A 23,133-nucleotide genomic window follows, 5' to 3' on the forward strand; every position below is an offset into this window, starting at 1 on the left:
TTTATTAATGACTGAGGAAAACAAAAGATAGGGCCCTGACACAGCCATGTTTCAGCGGGCATTTGCATCAGGGGTGTATTAACGTCTGTAAAAACATATATAGAACATAAAGGAGACAACAATGAAAAATCACCGATGTTCTAAAACCGTAAAATATATGTGACCGGCTGAGCGATTGTTTTACAACTTTAATGTTTGTCATGTTCTAAAAGGTATCTAAAGTGGGGTATGCAATTTCTGGGGTGAATTACTTCTTTATTGATAAATGTTTCTCTTTTTTTTTTTTTAAGATTTTTTAAAGCCTCATGACCTGAGGCTGAAATTTTGTAGGATTATGCAGTAGATATCCCTCTATCCTGCGGTACAAATTAGGTACATACCCCACTTTTGATACCTTTATGCTCAGCAAGTCATATATAGATATAATTATTTAAATTTTTAATTAAAAACCACCATACTGGCAAGAAAATAAATTACATAAATGAAATCGTACACGAGACAAGCCAATTGGTCTATATGAAAAGTAATTTGTATAAAAAAAGTTATTAATTTAAAAATATATTATTCATATGTGAAAAGGGATGATTACTCCAAGTGTATAGTAATAGGATATTTGACATGCCATGTAGTAATCAGAACAAATCATAAACCAGCTATCTATCTTCCATAAAATGCAAGAAAAACAAGAGCATGTGTGCTGCAAAATCTGGCTGCAAATGAATTGCAAAATGTAGGCAGCTCCTTACAGAAATTATCCCCCTGCAGTGCAATAAGTGCAGGGGGCATTTGTTTATTTATTTGTTACATTTATACCCCGCACTTTCCCACAGAAGCAGGTACAATGCGGCTTACATATTAAACAGAATTACAATTGTTAGATTCAGTAAGGAGAATATTAAGAACTGTAATGTATGTAACAATAATAGAAGGCTTTGAGAATGTGTGAGTTAACATGGGAAGGAGTAATAAAGATAAGATAAAGAAATAGGGATGGGTATAGTGTAGGAAGGATGGGGAAGGGAAGACTAGGATAGTATGGAGGACAGACTTCCACCACACCGACCCACATTACACGCCCCAGCAGATAGCACGAAGCACTGTTGCTATCAACTGCAGCATGTAACTGGGCTCTGACACAAAAATGAAATCAAAGACTGCCACAGTGCCGAACTTCCTTTCCTGAACATTTTCTCCAGTCTGATCCCTCAAATAAGCCTTCCCCTCTGCTCAGACATACCACCCGGACATGGCCACCCCTAGCCATTACCCTTCCCTCCTAAACAGCACCATCTCCCCCTACCAGAAGGAACCTGTCCCCACAATAAAACTTCCTCACCATCAAGGCCATCTCATGAGCACCCCCCAGCATAATTCCCCTCCCACATATCTTGACCAACAAACATGCCTCACCTCTGATGAACATCGCTTTGAATCAAGACCCCCAAATATGCCTCCTAAGCATAGAACCCCAACAGGTCCACCCCAGGTCACGGTCTGGTTTTTGGTACAGCAGGAAGAAAAAGACCATGCAGCTAAGTATTTAAAGCTGATAGTTTTGCTAAATTTGCAATTAAATACGTTTATCTGGGAGATTTTTTGCCAATGATGATGAAGCCCTGCTCTTCCAGCCAATAGCTGGGAACTTCTTGAGGCTTTTTCCTCCCTGTATATCATTTTCATGCTTATTTATTATTATACAAAGAATGTTATTTGTGGTGTTAGACATTTTTTATTCTTTTTCCCTATTATTTTTGTAGTTTGATTCTAACATTAGCACATGGCCATTAATAGAAGAAATGGAAAATCGGCCATTTTACTGCTGTGGTAAGAATGGCCTTCACAAGGGTGTGCTAAGGCCACTTTTTGCCACAGCTTAGTTTGGGAGGAGCAGAGGTGGAGCTGTGATGTAAACATGTATTTTATAAAATGTTCCAGTATACTTTAAGGGGCCCTTTTACTAAACCTTAGTAAAAAGTGACCTATGCTGGTTTTAGTGCCTGGATTTCCGGCACATTCAAGCCTCTTTAGTGAGGCTGTAAAATGTCTGCAGTTTCAGTTGTGCCATTAATATCCACATGCTAATTTCCCAATTAGTGTGTGAGCCCTTACTGCCACCTATTTTGTAGGGGCTAAGGGCTCACACTCTAATCAAGCAGCAAGCGGCAATTTGCCGGTGCTACCCAATTAGCGCAGGGGATGCCTACTTTCCACCTCTACTACTACTTATCATTTCTATAGCGCTACTAGACGTACGCAGCGCTTTACACTTGAACAAGAAGAGACAGTCCCTGCTCGACAGAGCTTACAATCTAATTAGGACAGACAAACAGGACAACAAAAGATAAGGGATATTAAAGTGAGGATGATAAAATAAGGGTTCTGAACAGTGAATAAGGGTTAGGAGTTAAAAGCAGCATCAAAAGGTGGGCTTTTAGCTTAGATTTGAAGACGGCCAGAGATGGAGCTTGACGTACCGGCTCAGGAAGTCTATTCCAGGCATATGGTGCAGCAAGATAAAAGGAACGGAGTCTGGAGTTAGCGGTGGAGGAGAAGGGTGCAGATAAGAGAGATTTACCTCCAAACACAATTCCCCTGTGCTGAAAAATATATTTTTTAGCGCAAGGTTAGAGCACACCAATCCAAGAACTACTGCGGGACGCCTGAGTGCATTCCACGGTGATGCCTTTTAAGCACGCATTAATGTTTACTGCTTCTTAGTAAAGGACCCCAACTGAGCCATTCTATAATCTATGTGCCTAATAGTTATGCACCAGGTCATGTAATTCATTGCAAAAATAGCATATATATATATGTGCACATATTGTACATGCAATAGATACCAGAATTCCGCCTATGTACTATTTTCTAAGGGCTCCTTTTACTAAGTTGTGCTAATGGATTTAGCGCATGCTAGCGAATTAGCTGCATTAAGTGCCATGCAGCCCATTTTATTCCTACGGGGTTCTTAACATTTAGTGCATGCTAATCGTTAGCATGCACTAAATCCATTAGTGCACCCTAGTGAAAGGAGCCCTAAATGTGCACATCTCGTATAAGCGTATACTTTGCAGGTTAGGGGGGAAATGGGAGGAATTTGGGCAGGACTCACACGCACATACCTTAGAGAGTACTACAAGTTATGTTCACATGCTTGGGTCAGCTCTGTGGCAGGTGTAACTTATACAAGTGTATATTCATAACACTAGTATTTTGGAACTCTTTGCTGGAGGATGCGATAAAAGCGGTTAGTGTATCTGGGTTTAAAAAAGGTTTGACAAATTCCTGGAGAAAAAGTCCATAGTCTGCTATTGAGACAGACATGGAAGCAACTGCTTGCCCTGGGATTTTGTAGTATGGAGTGTTGCCATGATTTGGGTTTCTGCCAGGTACTTGTGACCTGATTTGACCACTGTTTGGAAAACAGGATACTGGGTTAGATGGGCCATTGGGCTGATACAGTATGGATACTCTTATGTTCTTATTCTTTAATGAGAAGTAGGTGTCTGCATTTCTTTAAAAAGTAGCTCCTATCAGCCTCCCTCTGGATGCCTTTTTACAGGCACCCAGTTATAGAATTATCCCCACAGAGTATGTGCACAAATTTATACCACCTTAGGAGCAGGTCTAACTTTATACATGTAATTTGCTCACTGTTGGGGCTGATTCTGGGTGCCTGTTTTATTGAAGCACCAGGCACCTATGTTGCCTGTATAAAATAAAATGAATACAGTCAAACTTCAGTTGAAAAATGAAAAATCAATAAACAAAAAATCACCCAAATACTATAATAAATTATGTGGAGGGGCATTTTCGAACGGGGACAACCATCTCTAAGGGCGCCCATCTCTAAGGACGGTGCTGCGAAGGGACAGGGCAACACGTATTATCAAAACAAGATGGACATCCATCTTTCGTTTCAATAATACGGTCAGGGACACCCAAATCTTGACATTTAGGTTGACCTTAGAGATGGTCGTCCTCGGTTTTCGTTCGGCGATAATGGAAACCAAAGACGTCTATCTCAAAAACGTCTAAATCCAAGCCCTTTGGTCGTGGGAGAAGCCAGCATTTGTAGTGCACTGGTCCCCCTCACATGCCAGGACATCCTAGAGGGCACTGCAGTGGACTTCAGAAATTGCTCCTTGGTGCATAGCTCCCTTACCTTGGGTGCTGAGCCCCCCATCCCCCCCCCCAGGTCCGCCTGCCTGAAGTACACTGCACCCACTACAACTGCTCCAGGGACCTGTATACTGCTGCGATGGACCTGAGTATGGCATTTGAGGCTGGCAAAAAAGTATTTTAAACTTGTTTTTATGGTGGGAGGGGGTTAGTGACCACTGGGGGAGTAAGGGGAGGTCATCACCGATTCCCTCCGGTGGTCATCTGGTCAGTTAGGCACCTTTTTGAGGCTTGGTCATGAAAAAAAATGGGCCAAGTAAAGTCGGCCAAGTGCTTGTCAGGACGCCCTTCTTTTTCTATTATCGGCCAAGGACGACCAGCTCCTAATCACGCCCGCAGTCCTGCCTTGCTACCCTGCCGACACACCCCCGTAACTTTGGTCATCCCTGCAGTCGAGAGTGTCCAAAAATCGGCTTTCAATTATGTCGATTTGGACAACCTTGTGAGAAGGACGCCCAGCTCCCGATTTGTGTCGAAAGAAGGGCGCCTTCTCTTTGAAAATAAGCGTGATAATGTATCTATATGTTAGACCAGAGATTTTCACTCAGTCCTCGGGGCACACCCAACCAGTCGGGGTTTTCAGGATTTCCCCATTGAATTCAGTGGGGATATCCTGCTATCCCCGACTGGAGGGTGTGCCCTGAGGACAGGGTTGAAAACCTCTGATGTAGACTATCATATAAAGGATCTTATTTATTTTAAGAGACGTATCCAAAGTATAATCTAGTTCTGCCACAAAAACTTTATTGGCAAAAAATAACCAACCAATCAAACAGTATCTCAAAACTGTGAAAAATGCATAAATAACTTAGCTTTATCTTGGAAATCAAATTTGTGAACCACAGCAGAAACCATAAATCCACCATAACTTGGCTCACAAGCATGCCGACACGATAGTGTTTCGAACTGTACAATTGCTTTGCATCAGGGTTCCTTACTGGGCAGTCGTTTACCTATAGACTGTGGAGACTTAAGCTTGGGGTGCTCCTTTTTTCTCAGGAACTTCCCTCCCCCCTATACTGCAACCAGTTTGGGGCCCCCAATAAAAGAATCTTCCAAGTGTGTCTAGGGATACAGTGAAGGTATGATTTTGAACCTGGTGCCAGCAGGGATAGAAGCAACTGGGGTGCCCCAAATCCTCTAGACCCCCAGGATACATGGAAGTAGGCCCAGGGGCTTACAGGAGAGGAGTGTCTTTGGGGAGAGTCAGGGGAGCTACAGGGAATGGGATCTTGGGAGACGTCTTACAGGTTTGAGGTCTGTGGAGTGAGGGACAGCATTATTCTTCTTCTGAAACTCCAGCTACTTTAAGGTGACACCCAGGAGCATCATGTTAGCTTTCAGCTGGCATTATTTGTACAAGATAATGCAGTTTGCAGAGTTCAACACAAACTTCCGGAATGGTTAAAAAATGAGGTGAAGGAAGCTATTAGAGCTAAAAGAAAATCCTTCAGAACATGGAAGAAGGATCCAACTGAAAATAATAGGAAACTGAATAAAGAATGGCAAGTCAAATGCAAAGCGCTGATAAGGGAGGCAAAGAGACTTTCAAAAGAAGATTGCATTGGAGGCAAAAACGCATGGTGAAAACCTTTTTAGGTATATTAAAAGTAAGAAGCCAGCAAAAATCAGTTGGACCGCTAGATGACCGAGGGGTAAAAGGGGAATTCAGGGAAGACAAGGCCATAGTGGAGAGATTAAATGAATTCTTTGCTTTGGTCTTCACCAAGGAAGATGTGGGAGAGATATCAGTGCCAGAAATGGTATTCAATGCTGACGAGTCGGAGAAACTGGATCAAATCTCTGTAAACCTGGCAGATGTAATGGGGCAATTTGACAAACTGAAGAGTAGCAAATTGCCTGGACCGGATGGTATACATCCCAGAGTATTGATAAAATTGAGAAATGAACTTGCGGAACTATTGTTAGTAATATGTAATTTATCTTTAAAATCAAGCATGGTACCGGAAGATTGGAAGGTGGCCAATGTAACGCTGATTTTTAAAAGGGTTCCAGAGGTGATAATTACAGACTGGTGAGAACAAATTACAGAGCATATTCAAAAGCATGGATTAATGAGACAAAGCCAACATGGATTTAGTGAAGGGAAATCTTGCCTCACCAATCTGTTACATTTCTTTGAAGGGTGAACAAACATGTAGATAAAGGTGAGCCAGTCAATATTGTGTATTTGGATTTTCAAAAGTTTCTCATGAAAGACGTCCAGGGGAAATTAGAAATTAGGGAATAGGAGGTAGTGTTCTGTGGTGGATTAAAAACTGGTTAAAGGATAAAAACAGAGAATAGGGTTAAATGGTCAGTATCTCAATGGAGAAGGGTAGAGAGTGGGGTTTCCACAGGGGTCCCTGTGTTAGGACCGCTGCTTTTTAACATATTATAAATTACCTAGATATGGGAATAACTAGTGAGGTAATTAAATTTGCTGATGACACAAAGTTATTCAAATTTGTTAAATCACAAGAGGATTGTGAAAAATTGCAAGATGACCTTGGGAGACTAGCATCCAAATGGCAGATGATGTTTATGTGAGCAAGTGCAAGTGATGCATGTGGGAAAGAGGAACCCAAACTATAGCTATGTGATGGAGGTTCCGCCGTTAGGAGGTCATCGACCAGGAAAAGGATCTAGGAGGTCATTCTTGACAATACTTTGAAAACCCTCTGCATAGCGTGGTGTGTTGGCAAAGAAAGCAAATAGAATGTAAGGTATTATTAGGAAAGAAATGGAAAATAAAAATGAGATGCTATAATGTCCTTTCTATCTCTCCATGGTGCAATCACACCTTGAATACTGTATGCAATTATGGTCACCACATCTCAAAAAAAGATATAGTGGAATTAGAAAGATATAGAGAAAGGGCCGAAAATGATGAAGGGGACGGGACGACTTCCCTACGAGGAAAGGCTGAAATGGCTTGGCTCTTCAGCTTGGAGAAAAGACTGCTGAGGTGAGTATGATAGAGGTCTATAAAATAATGAGTGGAGTGGAATGGGTAGACGTGAATTGTTTGATTACTCTTTCCAAAAATACTAGTACTAGGGGGCACACAATGAAGCTACAAAGTAGTAAATTTAAAACAAAGCGGAGAAAATATTTCTTCACTCAAGATGTAATTAAACTCTGGAATTTATTGCCAGAGATGTATTAAAAGCAGTTAGCTAGCCAGGGTGTTTAAAAAGGTTTGGATCGCTTCCTAAAAGAAAAGTCCATAAGCCATTATTAAAATGGACTTGGGAAAATCCACTGCTTATTTCTGGGATAAGCAGCATAAAATGTACTGGTTTGGGATCTTGCCAGGTACTTGTGACCTGGATTGGCCACTGTGGAAACAGGATACTAGGCTTAATAGACCTTTGGTTTGTCCCAGTATGGCAACACTTATGTACTTATGCATTATTTGATTCTGTAACAAAGATGCGCTTTGCATCTTATGCAGCCTGCACCTTATAACTGACAATGCATGCCAGTAAAACAACATACCCGGTACAATTTTGCCATTTAATGCATGTTAAAAGGCAAAATTGTACTTAACACACATTAATAACTCCTTCCCTCCCCCCCCCCCCCCCAGGAAAGCACATTCTAGTTAAGGACAAATTAAAATTTTGTACAGACCATGAGCTCAGAATTAAATTACTGCCTCGCTTTCAGCTTTTTAATGTGGACTTGTAAAACCTATTCACTTAACTTTGTACTTAATACCTGCAAAGCCTATTGATGTTTTGCTTGAGAATCTCTGGCTTATCAGTTCTTGTTGCTCTTTTCCAGGTTCATACTTTCCGAGGGCCTCACTGGTGAATACTGTGCCAACTTTATGTGGGGCCTTATTGCTCAGGGTGTGAAATGTGCAGGTATCTATTTTCCACTTCTCTACTGTGATCTTTAAAGCAACAGACTTGCTTTGTGTTGCTCAGTACTGGGGCAATTCTGCACCTTGGCGCCTCCAGATAGGTGCACCGATGCCGAGCACTGAGCTCTAATTCTATAACAGCATTGTGTGTGATACCATTATACTAGAATATTAGCGTAAACCTGATTTGGTACATCTACATTTAAGTGCAATCATTTATGTCAGGTCAGTGGCAGCCATAAATGGGCGAACCTAAATGCCCCAAGAAATGCCCATAACTTTATATATATATGGCTTTGCATTTTAGTATTTAAAGTTGAGCTGCAATGAAATATTTTGGAAAAAAAAATCTGAAAATTTGTGAAAATTTCTATCATATACTTTTGCATATATAAAAAGGGGGTTCTAAGATCCTTTTCCTCCTTATATGCCAGGGGCGTAGCCAGACTTCAATAGTACAGAAGTCCAGAGCTGAGGTGAGAGGGCACATTTTAGCCCCCCCCCCCCCCCACAGCACCGCCGACCCCGGCCGCCAGCCAGCCATTGCCAACACCGACCGATCCGCCCCGCCCGCCATTGCCGACACCAACAACTTTGACCCCCCCCCCCCCACCGATGACCCTCTCGACCCGCCGTCGCCTACCTTTGGTGGCGGGGGACCCCAACCCCCGCCAGCCGAAGTCTTCTTCCTTCATTTGGTTTCTGACTGAGTCTGACGTCCTGCATGTACAACGTGCAGGACGTCAGACTCACAGAAACAGAATGAAGCCTTGCAATCTGCAGGGCTTCGTTCTGTTTCTGTGAGTCTGATGTCGTGCAGGACTTCAGAGTCAGAAACCAAACGAAGGAAGAAGACTTCGGCTGGCGGGGGTTGGGGTCCCCCGCCACCAAAGGTAGCAGGCAGCGGGTTGGCGGCGGGAGGGGGGGTTGAGAGGGTCGCCGGCAGGGGGGGTCCAGGGCCTTGGCCCCATAGCAACTACGCCCCTATTACTGTATATGCAAAAGACAATACAGCTATTCATAAAAGTTTAAGGGCCCTGTTTACTAAACCACGCTAAGGGTGTGCTATTGTTTTTAGCACATGCTAATGATTAACATATGCTAAACACTAAGTCGTCCATAGGAATATATGGATGACTAGCGTTTACCGTGCACTAATTTTAGCAAACACTAAAAATGTTAGTGCACCTTAGTAAACAGGGCCCTAAGTGCTTTATTATACAAGACTTTATGTGCTTTGACACTTCATATTATCCCTACTAGTCCACTGTTAGACAATCTGTCCCTCATCCAGTTCTGAAAAAAATAGGTCCCACCGTTTCACCTCAGGGCAGGAGCAAAGCCCACAGATATTGAGCAAAATATTTATTCTGGCGGTCATTTTGGCCATGCTATAATTACATATACAGGGCAATTTTATAACCTACTAGGAAAAAATGCCCGTTTCTGAGGGCAATGAAACGGGCGCTAGCAAGGGGCCCCCTCCCTCCGTCCGTCCAAGGTACTTGCGTTGTTAGTTCGCTGTGGCGTTTCAGTTTCGGGCCTCGAGTGTCATAGCTCCGCCCTCGACGTCATGACGTTTTGACGCGAGGGCGGTGCAGACACTCCAGGGCACACCGGATATCTCGGGCGCCTCAACTTCCATGGAGGCTTCAGAACGTTGGGGTTGCCTTTTATATAGAGAGATGTGCCTATATTTATGTGTGCATTAAATGCATGTAAATGTGTAGAATAATGGTATATATGCGCATGTGCACACATATGCAAGCAAAAGCAAAAATGCTGCCTAAGCGCTATTCTACAAATACTTACTTAACTTACATAGTGGATTTACCCCCCGTTCTCTAAACTTGCACAGCCAAATTTATGCTTGGGAGTAGATTCTATATATCACACCTAAAAAATCGGTGCTGAAACAAAATATGCCTAGGTGTATTCTAGAAAGTATGCCTACTTTTCCACGCGGTTTATAGAATACACCGAGCGCCAGTTCACATGACTGAATTTAAACTCGGTCAGTTACGCCAAGTAGAACTTGGTGTAAATACTGATGCCTAAATTAGGCACAGACCGGGTGTATTCTATAACAGTGTGCATAGACTTTAGAAACGCCCATGACCCACCAATTCACGCCCATGGCCACGCTCCCTAATTAAGTTGCGCAAGTAGATTCAGAATATGACTGAATTTGTGTGCACAACTTTAATCGCGCTATATAGAATCCGGGGGTTGGCGTGCAAAGTTGTGCACACTAGAATAGTGTCCGTTGCACACGTAACTTAATAAGTTAAATAGTATCTAATTGGTCTTATTTGGTGCTAATAGGAATTCATTATCAATTAAGCACGTATCTGCCACTAGTCAGTATTCTCTAAATTGCACGCACAAAAGCCATCGTGTGCAACTGCAAGTGGGTGTGGATGTGGGAAGGGCATCGGCGGGTTAGGTGCAGTCCTAACACTTACATATGCTGGTATACAATATTGCCTACAGCTAGACACGGCCCTTTCCCCAGCCATTGAACTGAAGTAAGGGCTCGACCCTAAAGTTAGATGTGTAACTGCAGACTTGTGCTAGTATTCTATAATAGCAGTTGTGCACACTACGCTGATATAGAATTTGCATTTAGCACACAACATGCCAGAACCTAGCATTGGGCAATCTATACAGAGTTACCCCCTTAGTACACAGGGATGGAGCATGGGTGCAATGGCTCCCACCTATGCGTGTAACTTACAGAATACTTTGTGTTACGTTGCTATCTGCAGTATTTAGGCATTCACATCTAAGGATGGGCACCTAAATGTTAGGCATATTGATACCGGGTTACGCCTGTATTCTATATCAGAACCTAGGTGCCTAGGTTTCTTTATAGAATAGGCCCCTACCACGTGCACCAAGTTACAGAATTACACCTATAGTGTGCTTTGGTACCCAATAATTGCAAGTAGCATGTAATAAGTGTTCAGTAGGTACTGGATAGTGAATGAAACACATACCTCTGGATTCTATATATGATACCCAAAATTGGGTGCCAATATTTGGGCACCAATCCAAGATGGAGGAGTGGCCTAGTGGTTAGGGTGGTGGACTTTGATCCTGGGGAACTGAGGAACTGAGTTTGATTCCCACTTCAGGCACAGGCAGCTCCTTGTGACTCTGGGCAAGTCACTTAACCATCCATTGCCCCATGTAAGCTGCATTGAGCCTGCCATGAGTGGGAAAGCGCGGGGTACAAATGTAACAACAACAACAACTAAATTGGCTAACGAGCCAATTAGTGCCAGTAATTGGGTGCTAATTGGCACCAATTTGAATGTGCACATCTCGCTACGTGCTATTCTATGACAACATGCACCCAAACCCCATAGTGTGCAACTGAGGGGGGGCATGGGCAGGGTAGGGTAGGGGCATTCCTAAAATTGCACACAGTGTTATAGAATACTGGGCATATGCGCCTAAATTGGGCGCCGAGAATCACACCTGTTTCAGCAGGCATAAGTCCTGGCACAGAAATCATCACCCCAGGGGTCCTTTTACTACGTTGTGGTAAAAGGGGCCTGCGCTAGCATCAGCACATATTTTGACGTGCATCGATGCCCCCTTTACCGCAGTGGGTAAAAAGCTGCCTTTTTTTCTAGAAAGAACTGGCCACGTAGTAAGTGAACCACTTGCTGTGTGGCCATTTCGGGGGGGGGGGGGGGGGAGCACTTACAGTCACCATTGAGGTGATGGTAAGGGCTCACATGCTAACCCTAAGGTAATTGGGCAGTGCCGATTACTGCCAGGTAAGCACCGGCGCTACAAAAATAGAAACTATTTTTGTAGTGCCGGAAATGGCATGCACTGGGGTGGGAACTACCGCTGGGCTCCTGCAGTAGCCCGGCGGCAGTTCTGGATTGGCGTGTGGCAAGCTTGTTGCTGCGCTCCAACCCTTTAGTAAAAGGGCCCCTCAGTGCTATTCTATAATGGGAGCTCATCTTTGAGGGGCCCCTTTTACAAAGGCACAGGAGGGCTAACGGTTGGGCAGCATGCACCAAATCAGCACTACCACCGGGGTAGCTCGTGCGCCTGGCAGCTATTCCGATTTTGGTGCACGCCGAATCCCACAGTAGAAAATAATTTTCTATTTTCTACCGCGGGGGGGCATTTCTGGCGGTAACCAGCAGTGCGCCCACGTTGGAGCGCACTGCACGGGTACCGCGTTGGGTAGCGCATGAACCCTTACCACTAAGTCAATGGATGGGGTAAGGGGCTGAAGCCGTAAATAGGCACACGCTAGTTTTAATATTAGTGCAGGCCCATTTCCCAGCCCATTAAAAATTGCCTTTTCCAGTTTGGCACACCTAGTGGGTGGAGATGGGCAGCCCCTTACAGATGAGGAATTATTGGGAAAGGTAGGCGACTCCTGGGGGAATAGATTTGCTATACGGCAAGTGCGACACTATATCACTTCTCTGCCGGGAGATCCTCTGAGAACACGGTTGGGGGATAAGGTACGAGATTTTTTTCACTCTTTGGGTGAGGGCGAACTCACAATATCCTTGCTTCACAAAACAGTATCAGGATGGCGACCCCCCAGGGACTACAGACAGCTGAGGGTGCTTGGGAAAAGGAACTGGGAGTTGTAGTAGCATCATGGGACATCACCAAATCGATAGCACGAATACCCCTGTTAGTATCAGATGCTCGTTGAGAGAATGTGCCTATCGCTGTATTCTTAGGGATATGTAACTACAGCTCAACTAGCACATATAGGAGGGAATCGCAGCCCAGATTGTCTCAAATGTGGAAGACACCCTGGCACATGCTGCATATGTTTTGGAGCTGCCCAACTTTGAAAAGGTTTTGGACACAAGTCCGAGGTTTTTGGGAGGAGCGGTTGGGGCTACGGATCCTGGGGACAGCTGAACAATTGATTTTAGACATTCCGGGGTCCTTTAAAGGGCAGAATCGATTTGAAACATTAATGCTCCGTAAGATGAGCTTATTGGCCAGGAAATGTATCTTACAATACTGGACAGTCAAGGATCCTCCGGCATACTGGCACTGGAGAAACCAGTTACATCAGCTGGTGTCTTGGGAGGCTGGAGAATCCAGGTTCTCACAGAAAAAGAGAGTCACATTTTTGGCTGTCTGGGGCCCTTATTTGCAAAGTCTAAGCCATAGAGGTCGTAGTTTACTTTTAAATGCAGGGTGAACTCCACGGGTTGTTACTGAATGGTTTTCCAGGTCTGGGTAAAAAGGGGGGGGGGTAAGGAAGGGTACGGGAGATGGTGGGGGGAGGATAGGTATATCTTGATGGGGAATAAATGTTGGAATAAAATTCACAAATGCTGCTTGTTAGTTAGCAATTGTTGTATAGTTAGATTGAGGTTGGATGGACGTTATATGCAGAGCCTGTATGACAATGTTTATGTTGCTGCAATGTCAATAAAAATTGTTTACACACAAAAAAATTGCCTTTTTCCCAGCCACTGTAAAAAGTGCCCAGCGTGCGCCAAAAAGACACACCCACACTACTGCAGGCCATTTTTTATCGCACTTTGTAAAAGGACCCCTGAGTGTCCATTATAGAATAACACTGAGAACCAATTTTTTCAGCACCATTTACTGAATCTAGTTGTAATGTTTACACATATGTATCTAACAACTGGCAGAACAAACACCGCCCAGCTGTGTTTTGTATATACCGAGATGAAAAATGTACGAAAACTAAGTCATCCTATTTTTTCAGATGAGGTTCGAGACTATTCCTGATGTTTTTACCTGTTACCCTATCAACTCTTAACTAAGGAGAACATTTTTGCCTGTTTACTTAGCAACACAGACCAAAATAGCTGTAAGATCGTTTTCTTATTTAAAAACTCGCCTTATGTTGTCTTGGCAACTACCTTTGCAAAAAATGATGCAAAGGCAGTAGTAAAGTAGAAAGATCTGCATTCAGTTGCTATGGGAGCCAAAATTAAAATAGGTAACAAATGCAGAAAAGAGTTGTCTTTATACGCAGGTCATTTTTTAAGGGAGTAAGCAAATAAAACATTTGTTCTTTATTTGCATTTTTCATTTAATGAGAAACATATCACTAAGGGGCCCTTTTATTAAGCTGCAATAGGTACTAATGCATGCCTAATGTAGCTTAAAATGGCATATCACATACCATGTAAAATGAGTTTATCTTGTTGGGCAGACTGAATGGACTGTACAGATCTTTATCTGCTGTCATTTACTATGTTACTATTATTATTAGCATTATTAGCATTTGTATAGCGCTACCAGACCCACGCAGCGCTGAACACCTGACACAGAGAGACAGTCCCTGCTCATTAGAGCTTACAATTACTACTACTACTACTATTTAGCATTTCTATAGCGCTACAAGGCGTACGCAGCACTGCCCAAACATAGAAGAAAGACAGTCCCTGCTCAAAGAGCTTACAATCTAATAGACAAAAAATAAAGTAATCAAATCAATTAATGTGTATGGGAAGGAAGAGAGGAGGGTAGGTGGAGGCGAGTGGTTACGAGTCAAAAGCAATGTTAAAGAGGTGGGCTTTCAGTCTAGATTTAAAGGTGGCCAAGGATGGGGCAAGATGTAGGGGCTCAGGAAGTTTATTCCAGGCGTAGGGTGCAGCGAGACAGAAGGCGCGAAGTCTGGAGTTGGCAGTAGTGGAGAAGGGAACAGATAAGAAGGATTTACCCATGGAGCGGAGTGCACGGGAAGGGTGTAGGGAAGGACGAGTGTGAAGAGATATGGGGAGCAGCAGAGTGAGTACATTTATAGGTTAGTAGAAGAAGTTTGAACAGGATGTGAAAACGGATAGGGAGCCAGTGATGCGACTTGAGGAGAGGGGTAGTATGAGTAAAGCGACCCTGGCGGAAGACGAGACGGGCAGCAGAGTTATGAACCGACTGGAGAGGGGAGAGGTGACTAAGTGGGAGGCCAGCAAGAAGCAGATTGCAGTAGTCTAAACGAGAGGTGACAAGGGTGTGGATGAGGGTTTTGGTACAGTGCTCGGAAAGAAAGGGGCGGATTTTACGGATGTTGTAAAGAAAGAAACGACAGGTCTTGGTAATCTGCTGGATATGAGCTGAGAAGGAGAGAGAAGAGTCAAAGATGACCCCAATCTAAAATAATACAGACAGACAAGACAATTAAGGGCGAGGGAAGTACTGGGTGAGAAGGAACAAGGGGGGAGGCAAATGAGTAGTGGCTAGGAGTTGTTACAGACCTAGGCCCAGATGCACTAAATTTTAACAACCCTTTAACAAAGAAATTTTCAACCATAACATGCATTAAAGGCCATTTCCGATGGTGCTAGCAGCTAACGAAAACGGAATGCAAACGAGTAACTACCATTGCAATGTGGACAATTCGGGATGCACTAACCATACCGACGATTGCACCGAATCATTTACCGCAATATATTTTACGTGAGGTCAGAGCTGTCATTAAGGCCTGAGCTGTCATACAGACACCCCGCTGCTCCCCTTCCCCCTGCAGCATAAAAATCCAAGCTGGCATGTTTAAAAATTAAATAGCTTCCGCAAAGCTTTAAAAACCTATCTCTTTAACAAAACCTACCACGAAAACCCATAATGACTAGAACACAACCCTTACACTCCTTTACTCAGAATGTCTCACTGTATAACTGCATAACCTGATCCTCTTGTCTTCTTTTATCCCTTTGTAACACCAAGTGTACTCCTTCTCTGTTACGGCGATGCCATAACAGATCTCTGTAAGCCACATTGAGCCTGCAAATAGGTGGGAAAATGTGGGATACAAGTGCAATAAATAATAATACCATGAGATGCGCTCAGGTGTCCTGCAGTAACTGCCAGATTAGTGCATGCTAAACTGGCGCTAAATGTTTTTGTGAGGGGGCGGAGAATGGGTATCCCTGTGCTAAACAGTTAGTACATCCACATTAGCACATGCTAACTGGTTAGCGCAGGATTACCACGTGACCCCTCCTTACTGCCTACAAAATGGGTAGCGGTAAGTGCTCACATTGTAATTTTTTAAATTACCGCATATAGAAAATCGGCCATTTTACAGCTGTGGTAAAAATCGCCTTAGCGCGCAAGAAAAACCCACAAAAGGGCCTGCTAAGACTACCTTTTGCTGCAGTAAAAGACCCCCTAAGTAACTGCATGAAACTAGAACAGCAAAACAGCTGTCCTAACTTTATGCGCTGAGTTAATCGGGCACCAGTCTGAATATTGGCCCAGTTAACTTCCGGATATTTAATGCTGGGATCCGAACATTGAGTATCCAGACAATGAATATCAACCCACATCTGGAAGCAGTTTAACAGCCGCTTACTGCCGTAAGCTGAATATCGGGTCCAGTGATTATTTGGGTAAAAAGTGCTTTCTCTATAATAATCTGCTTTCAAAATTGCTGTACAGTATTTATAATTAAGCAGTAATCGCCTCAGGATGGGACATTTAAATGGCAGTTGCTGACCTACCTGGAGAAACTGGAGGTCCAAGGTCAAGCCACAGGCCTTTATCCCAAATAACTAGGATCTTATTTACTACTACTACTACTATTTAGCATTTCTATAGCGCTACAAGGCATACGCAGCGCTGCACAAACATAGAAGAAAGACAGTCCCTGCTCAAAGAGCTTACAATCTAATAGACAAAAAATAAATAAAGTAAGCAAATCAAATCAATTAATGTGAACGGGAAGGAAGAGAGGAGGGTAGGTGGAGGCAAGTGGTTACGAGTCAAAAGCAATGTTAAAGAGGTGGGCTTTCAGTCTAGATTTAAAGGTGGCCAAGGATGGGGCAAGACGTAGGGGCTCAGGAAGTTTATTCCAGGCGTAGGGTGCAGCGAGACAGAAGGCGCGAAGTCTGGAGTTGGCAGTAGTGGAGAAGGGAACAGATAAGAAGGATTTATCCATGGAGCGGAGTGCACGGGAAGGGGTGTAAGGAAGGACGAGTGTGGAGAGATACTGGGGAGCAGCAGAGTGAATACATTTATAGGTTAGTAGAAGAAGTTTGAACAGGATGCGAAAACGGATAGGGAGCCAGTGAAGGGTCTTGAGGAGAGGGGTAGTATGAGTAAAGCGACCCTGGCGGAAGATGAGACGGGCAGCAGAGTTTTGAACCGACTGGAGAGGGGAGAGGTGACTAAGTGGGAGGCCAGCAAGAAGCAGATTGCAGTAGTCTAAACGAGAGGTGAGAAGGGTGTGGATGAGGGTTTTGGTACAGTGCTCGGAAAGAAAGGGGCGGATTTTACGGATGTTGTAAAGAAAGAAACGACAGGTCTTGGCGGTCTGCTGTAGTTTAATAATTTGATATAATGCTCTTTCCTAAAAGCACGTATTTGGGTGGCTTTTTGTATTGAGACTGTAGTATGCTTTTTCACTCAACTTGTTCACAAACACACATAGATGCACATTGTCTGTATGAATACTTTGAATTCTGCATTTGTACCTGCATCAAACCCTCCATCCCCACAGACCCTGTATTCCCTGAAACAACGACCTTCCCCCATCCCCTCCATGACCCCTTTCTAATCCTTCTTTCTCTCTGATGCATTCACAGACCCCTTTCCAATCCTCTTTGGTGCTTTCAGCTGACCCTGCCCCCTCTACCATTTTCCCTTGAGATACACACAGACTGTCATTAGTTCCCTTTATGTGCTCACATGTCACTAATGGCATCAGGGACAGCAGGTGAAGTGGAGATTGAGAAACTGTGATTTCTCAGAGCTGGGTGACTCTCCCAGCCTAGAGCTGGAAAGGAGTATTTAGATGTGAAGGTTTTTTCCGTGTCACAGCCAGTCCCTCCAGCCTGGAGAACTGGAGTTAGTTCAGTGATAGAGTTTGAACTCTGTGGCAGCTGGGTTTGTGCTGATAAAATAACATCATGGGAGATGTGTTGAGAAGATTATACTTATGTACTGAACAAGGCTATGTGAATTGTATAACCAATGAAACTTGGCAAACTGCACTTTATCATGTTCTCCTTTTATCTTTAGTCCCTGTTCCAGCTACTCAGCTGCATAATCATGAGATTCACGTTTCTTCACTGATGACATGCCAGCCTCTGTCATTTTTTCACATCCATCTTCACAACTGTCTCCTTGCCCATCTGCTCTGTTTTCGTTGATGTGTTACCATTTCCTGTTGCCTAATCCCTCAAGAATTGAAGCCTTACTTTCCCCCTTCAGCCTGGACTTCCTGTCTCCTTCCTGGCTATCTTTCTATTAAATATGATCCTTGCTTTTCAACTGACTCCACAAAATAGCCTTGGCATTACTATTCATTTGTCTTTCTTCCTCCCAAATCCTGTTCGCCTGCTTTCTCCTGCATTTCCAGTTGTTTAGTATCTCAAAATTTTATCTTCGTTGATTTTCTAAGCCTGTTGCCATACTGTTCCAGGCTGATTTTTTTTTTTCCCAAATAGTAGTGGGCTTTTCCTCTGTCATTTTCCTGTAAACTGCCTTATTGCGTTCTCTTCACAAGTAATGGATAATGTTCAAAATTCCAACTGACACCTCTATGAGTAGGGCAAGCACAATTTTCAAAGCCTTTTACCCAGGTAAATTGCAGTTTAAATCCAAGTGACATGCCTGACCTGAAAAAAACTTTTACAATAAATTGTTCTTATAATTAGACATAAGAAAAGAATTGACATACTAGGTCACATTTAAGGTCTATCTAGTCCAGTATCCTGCTTCTAACAGTGGTCAAGCCAGGTCACATGGCAGAATCCCAAAAAGTAGCAAGATTCCATGCTACCTACCTCTAGGGATAAGCAGTGGCTTTCCTCAGGTCTGTCTTTTCTAGAAAACAGAGGATAGGGTTAAATGGCAAATTCTCTCAGTGGAGGAGGGTGAATAGTGGAGTGCCCCAGGGATCTGTACTGGGAGCAGCCCTATTTAACATATTTCTTAATGCTCTGGAAACGGGAAAAATGAGTGTGGTTTAAATTTGCAGATGACACGAAACTATTCAAAGTTGTTAAAACGCAGGTGGATTGTGAAAAATTGTAGGAAGACCTTAGGAAGTTGGAACACTGAGCATCCAAATGGCAGATAAGATTTAATGCGGACAAGTGCAAAGTGATGCACATTGGGAAGAATAATCCAAATCATAGTTATTTCATGCTAGGTTCCACCCTACGAGTCAGCACTCAAGAAAAAGATTTAGGTGTCATCGTGGACAATACGCTGAAATCTTCTGCCCAGTGTGTGGCAGTGGCTAAAAAAGCAAACAAACTGTGAGGAATTATTAGGAAATGGATAGGAAATAAGACAATATTATAATTCTTCTATCGCTCCATGGTGCAACCACACCTTGAGTATTGTGTTCAATTCTAGTCGCCAGATCTTAAAACAGATATAGCAGAATTAGAAAAGAGTCAAAAAAGGGTGATCAAAATGATTAAGGGGATGAAACTCCTCCCATATGAGGAAAGGCTTAAGAGGTTAGGACTCTTCAGCTTTGCAAAGACATGGCTGAAGGGGGATGTGATAGAGGTCTACAAAATATTGAGTGGTGTAGAACGGGTAAACATAAATCGATTTATTTTTTTACTCTTTCAAAAAGTACAAAGACTAGGAAGTTACATGGTACTACTTTTAAAATGAACAGGAGGAAATACGTTTTTCATTCAATGATTATTTAAGCTCTGGAACTCGTTGCCAGAGGATATGGTATCAGCGGTTAGTGTATCTTGGTTTAAAAATTGTTTGGGATTCTGTCAGATACTTGTGACCTAAACTGGCCATTGTTCAAAGAAGGATACTGGGCTAAATGGACCATTGGTCTAACCCAGTATGGCTATTCATATGTTATTATCTTAATAACCGTTTATAGACTTTATCTCCAGAAATTTGTCCAAACCTTTTTTTAAACAGAACTACATTGGTTGTTCTTACCACATACTCTAGCAAAGAGTTCCAGAAGAGCTTAATTATGAGTTGGTGAGGATGCTGCTTGTGTTGAGGTAGGGGACATGACATGGTCTCCCATTCCACTCCTCTTAGGATTGTATAGACCTCTATCATTATCTCCCTCACCCATCTCTTCTCCAAGCTAAAGAGCCCTAACCTCTTTAGCCTTTCTTTATATGAGAGGAGTTCCATCCCCTTGATCACTTTAATCGCCCTTCTCTGTACCTTTTCTAATTCCACTATCTTTTTTTATATGTGGCAACCAAAATTCAAGAATCAGTTTCTGTATAAAACTGTAGTTTCCTTTACATAACTTGCTGTGTTTTTGGGTGTGAAACAAATAACGATGTTGGCAGACATACCTAACAGATGAGAGCCCAGAGAGTGAAAATTCATGCTGCTAGACCAGCTCAGGAACTATGATACAGAAAATATCATGCAAATCCTTCATGAGTGCCATCTAGATCAGCAAAACCTTCCATAGATTTTATTTTTTTTTCTTTTATAATTTTCTTTATATAAAGAATTTAAGCATTTACAATTCCAAAGTAACTACCTGAAAAGTGGAGGAGTGGCCTAGTGGTTAGGGTGGCAGCTCCTTGTGACTCTGGGCAAGTCACTTAACCCTCCATTGCCCCATGTAAGCCGCATTGAGCCTGCCATGAGTGGGAAAGCGCGGGGTACAAATGTAACAAAACAAAAAAAAAAGAAATCTCAGAAAATCATTGTGTGAGAAAAGCAATAAGGAAAACAGAAAGTGCTGGTGAATCTTAGATTATAACCATCTTGGGAAGCGTCCTCTACCTGAATATGTAACTCTCCTTGAGCTCAGATTTAGAAAATCCAACTTCAAACACTTGCCTGCAATGACTTATCATATTTTCATGGTAGTGAATAATCCTGTATGTATTTGAGCATAGATGTCAATTCAGGAACGCATGACTAGATGGATTGTAGCCTAGAAAGTGCTGTGTGTCCCCGATGCATTGCTTTCAATTAGCCTAGTTGACAAAAGGAGACTGACTATACGCTGGCCCATAAACAAGATTAAACAAAATTAATTATTTTCCCTATGGTAATGTAACAAGCTTTAGTTTTCTGTAGAATTAATTTAACATGTCACGATAAATTAACACCAAGATCCCTGGAGTTTTAATGCACCATAAACAAAGTGAAATGGGTGCTCACCCAGCAGTATTAAACTCTATTTAACTACACTGATTTGCATTACGTTAATAGCAATGCATTCATTTTTCAGCAGATTGCTAAGGTGGGTCAACTTCAGGTGTTTTTAAATAATTAGACACATTGCTAGAATATGTCACTGTAGGGAGGAGTGACCTAGTGGTTAGTGCAGCAGGCTTTGATCCTGGCAACCTGATTTCAGTTCCCACTGCAGCTCCTTGTGACCTTGGGCAAGTCACTTAACCCTCCATTGCCCCAGGTACAAAAACTGCGATTGTGAGCCCTCTAGGGACAGAGAAAGTACCTGCATATAATTTGTACAGTACTGCATATGTCTAGTAGCACTATATATAGAAATGATTCTCCGAGGACAAGCAGGCTGCTTGTTCTCACTGATGGGTGACGTCCACGGCAGCCCCTCCAATCGGAAACGTCACTAGCAAAGGCCTTTGCTAGTCCTCGCGCGCCGATGCGCACCGCGCATGCGTGGCCGTCTTCCCGCCCGAACTGGCTCATGTTCGTCAGTCTTCTTTTGTCCGCGCTCGGTATGGTCGTGTTTGCACCGTTCGCGCCCCTTAAGTTGACCCTCGCACTTCTTTTTGACTTTTCGCTTCTAAAAAAAAAAAAAAAGGGATTTCGGAGAAGGGCCTTTCGGTCTTTTTCCCCTCCCCGTATTTCCAGTTTTTTGCCCCGTTAAGTTTTCTTTCGTTTTCGGGGTAGGCCCTTTTGAGGCCTCGGGTCGAGTTTTTTCTCCCCCTCTTTTTGGTGCCTTACCGCAATTACGAGTTTTGATTTCGCCGGCGTGATTTTTCCGCCCATGTCATCGAAGTCTCCCAGCGGCTTCAAGAAGTGCACCCAGTGCGCCCGGGAAATCTCGCTCACTGATAGGCACGCGTCGTGTCTTCAGTGTCTGGGGGCTGGGCACCGCTCGCAGGCCTGTAGTCTTTGCGCCCTTTTACAAAAAAGGACTCAGGTAGCGAGATTGGCCCAGTGGAACGTGTTGTTCTCGGGCTCTTCGTCGGCATCGGCACAGGGAGTATCGAGTGCATCGACGTTGACAGCGTCAAGACCTCCGACCTCGGCGGCGACTGTATCGATTGCATCGAGGCATCGACCCTCTGCATTGTCGGGGCTGAGACATCGGAAGTCGGCGTCGGTGGTACCGGGACCTCCACTAGTGCTGATGTCGTCAGACGGTGGTGCTTCGACTGGAGTGCAAGTGAGGGCTGTCCATTCCCCTGCTGGTGGCGGTGAGCCTTCGGGTGGGTCTCCCCCTACCCTGAGGGCTCCTGCGGTACAGCCCCCCCAAGACCGACCTTCTTCGGCCTCGGCCCCGAGGAAGCGACGGTTGGATTCTACGTCCTCCTCGTCGGTACCGGGAAGTTCCGGTGACATGCTTCGTTTGAAAAAGTCAAAGAAGCATCGACACCGGTCTCCTTCCCGCATCGGTACCGAGAGCTCTGGGTTGCCGAGGGAGTCGGCACCCAGTAGGCATCGGCACCGGGAGGACCGCTTACCCTCTGTTCAGGAGGTGTCGATGCGCTTCACCTTGGACAGCCTGGAACAGCCTCCACGCCCGGAACAGACTCTGACTTCGACGCCTGCATCAGCTTCCATGTCTTTCTCCACAGCCGCCCTGCACGAGAGTCTCCGGGCCGTTCTCCCAGGAAGGCTCCCCGACGACGTCGGCGGAGGGAGCTTCGCCGGTGCGGGCGAGGGAGTCTACCTCTCAACGCTCACACCGTGGCCGTGTTTCCACGGAGTCGAGCCGGGCACGGCTTCAGACACAGGTTCATGAACTTGTGTCTGATACCGATGGTGAGGCCTCGTGGGAGGAGGAGGAGGACATCAGATATTTCTCTGACGAGGAGTCTGATGGCCTTCCTTCTGATCCCACTCCCTCCCCTGAAAGGCAGCTTTCTCCTCCCGAGAGTCTGTCTTTTGCGGCCTTTGTCCGGGAGATGTCTACTGCCATCCCCTTC

The 23,133-nt window shown here is 44.0% G+C and overlaps 1 protein-coding gene across 1 annotated transcript in view; it reads left to right on the top strand.

Annotated features, from left to right (window-relative positions):
* CHN1 (chimerin 1) overlaps positions 1 to 23,133 on the top strand; it is a 252,033-nt gene that overhangs the window by 180,698 nt on the left and 48,202 nt on the right. Inside the window, 2 exon segments of the mRNA XM_030209742.1 lie at positions 7,969 to 7,994; positions 7,996 to 8,051. Of these exon segments, the coding sequence (XP_030065602.1) occupies positions 7,969 to 7,994; positions 7,996 to 8,051 (82 nt within the window).

This window comes from Microcaecilia unicolor, chromosome 7 (genome assembly GCF_901765095.1).
Source record: "Microcaecilia unicolor chromosome 7, aMicUni1.1, whole genome shotgun sequence".
In the NCBI taxonomy this organism is placed as follows: domain Eukaryota; kingdom Metazoa; phylum Chordata; class Amphibia; order Gymnophiona; family Siphonopidae; genus Microcaecilia; species Microcaecilia unicolor.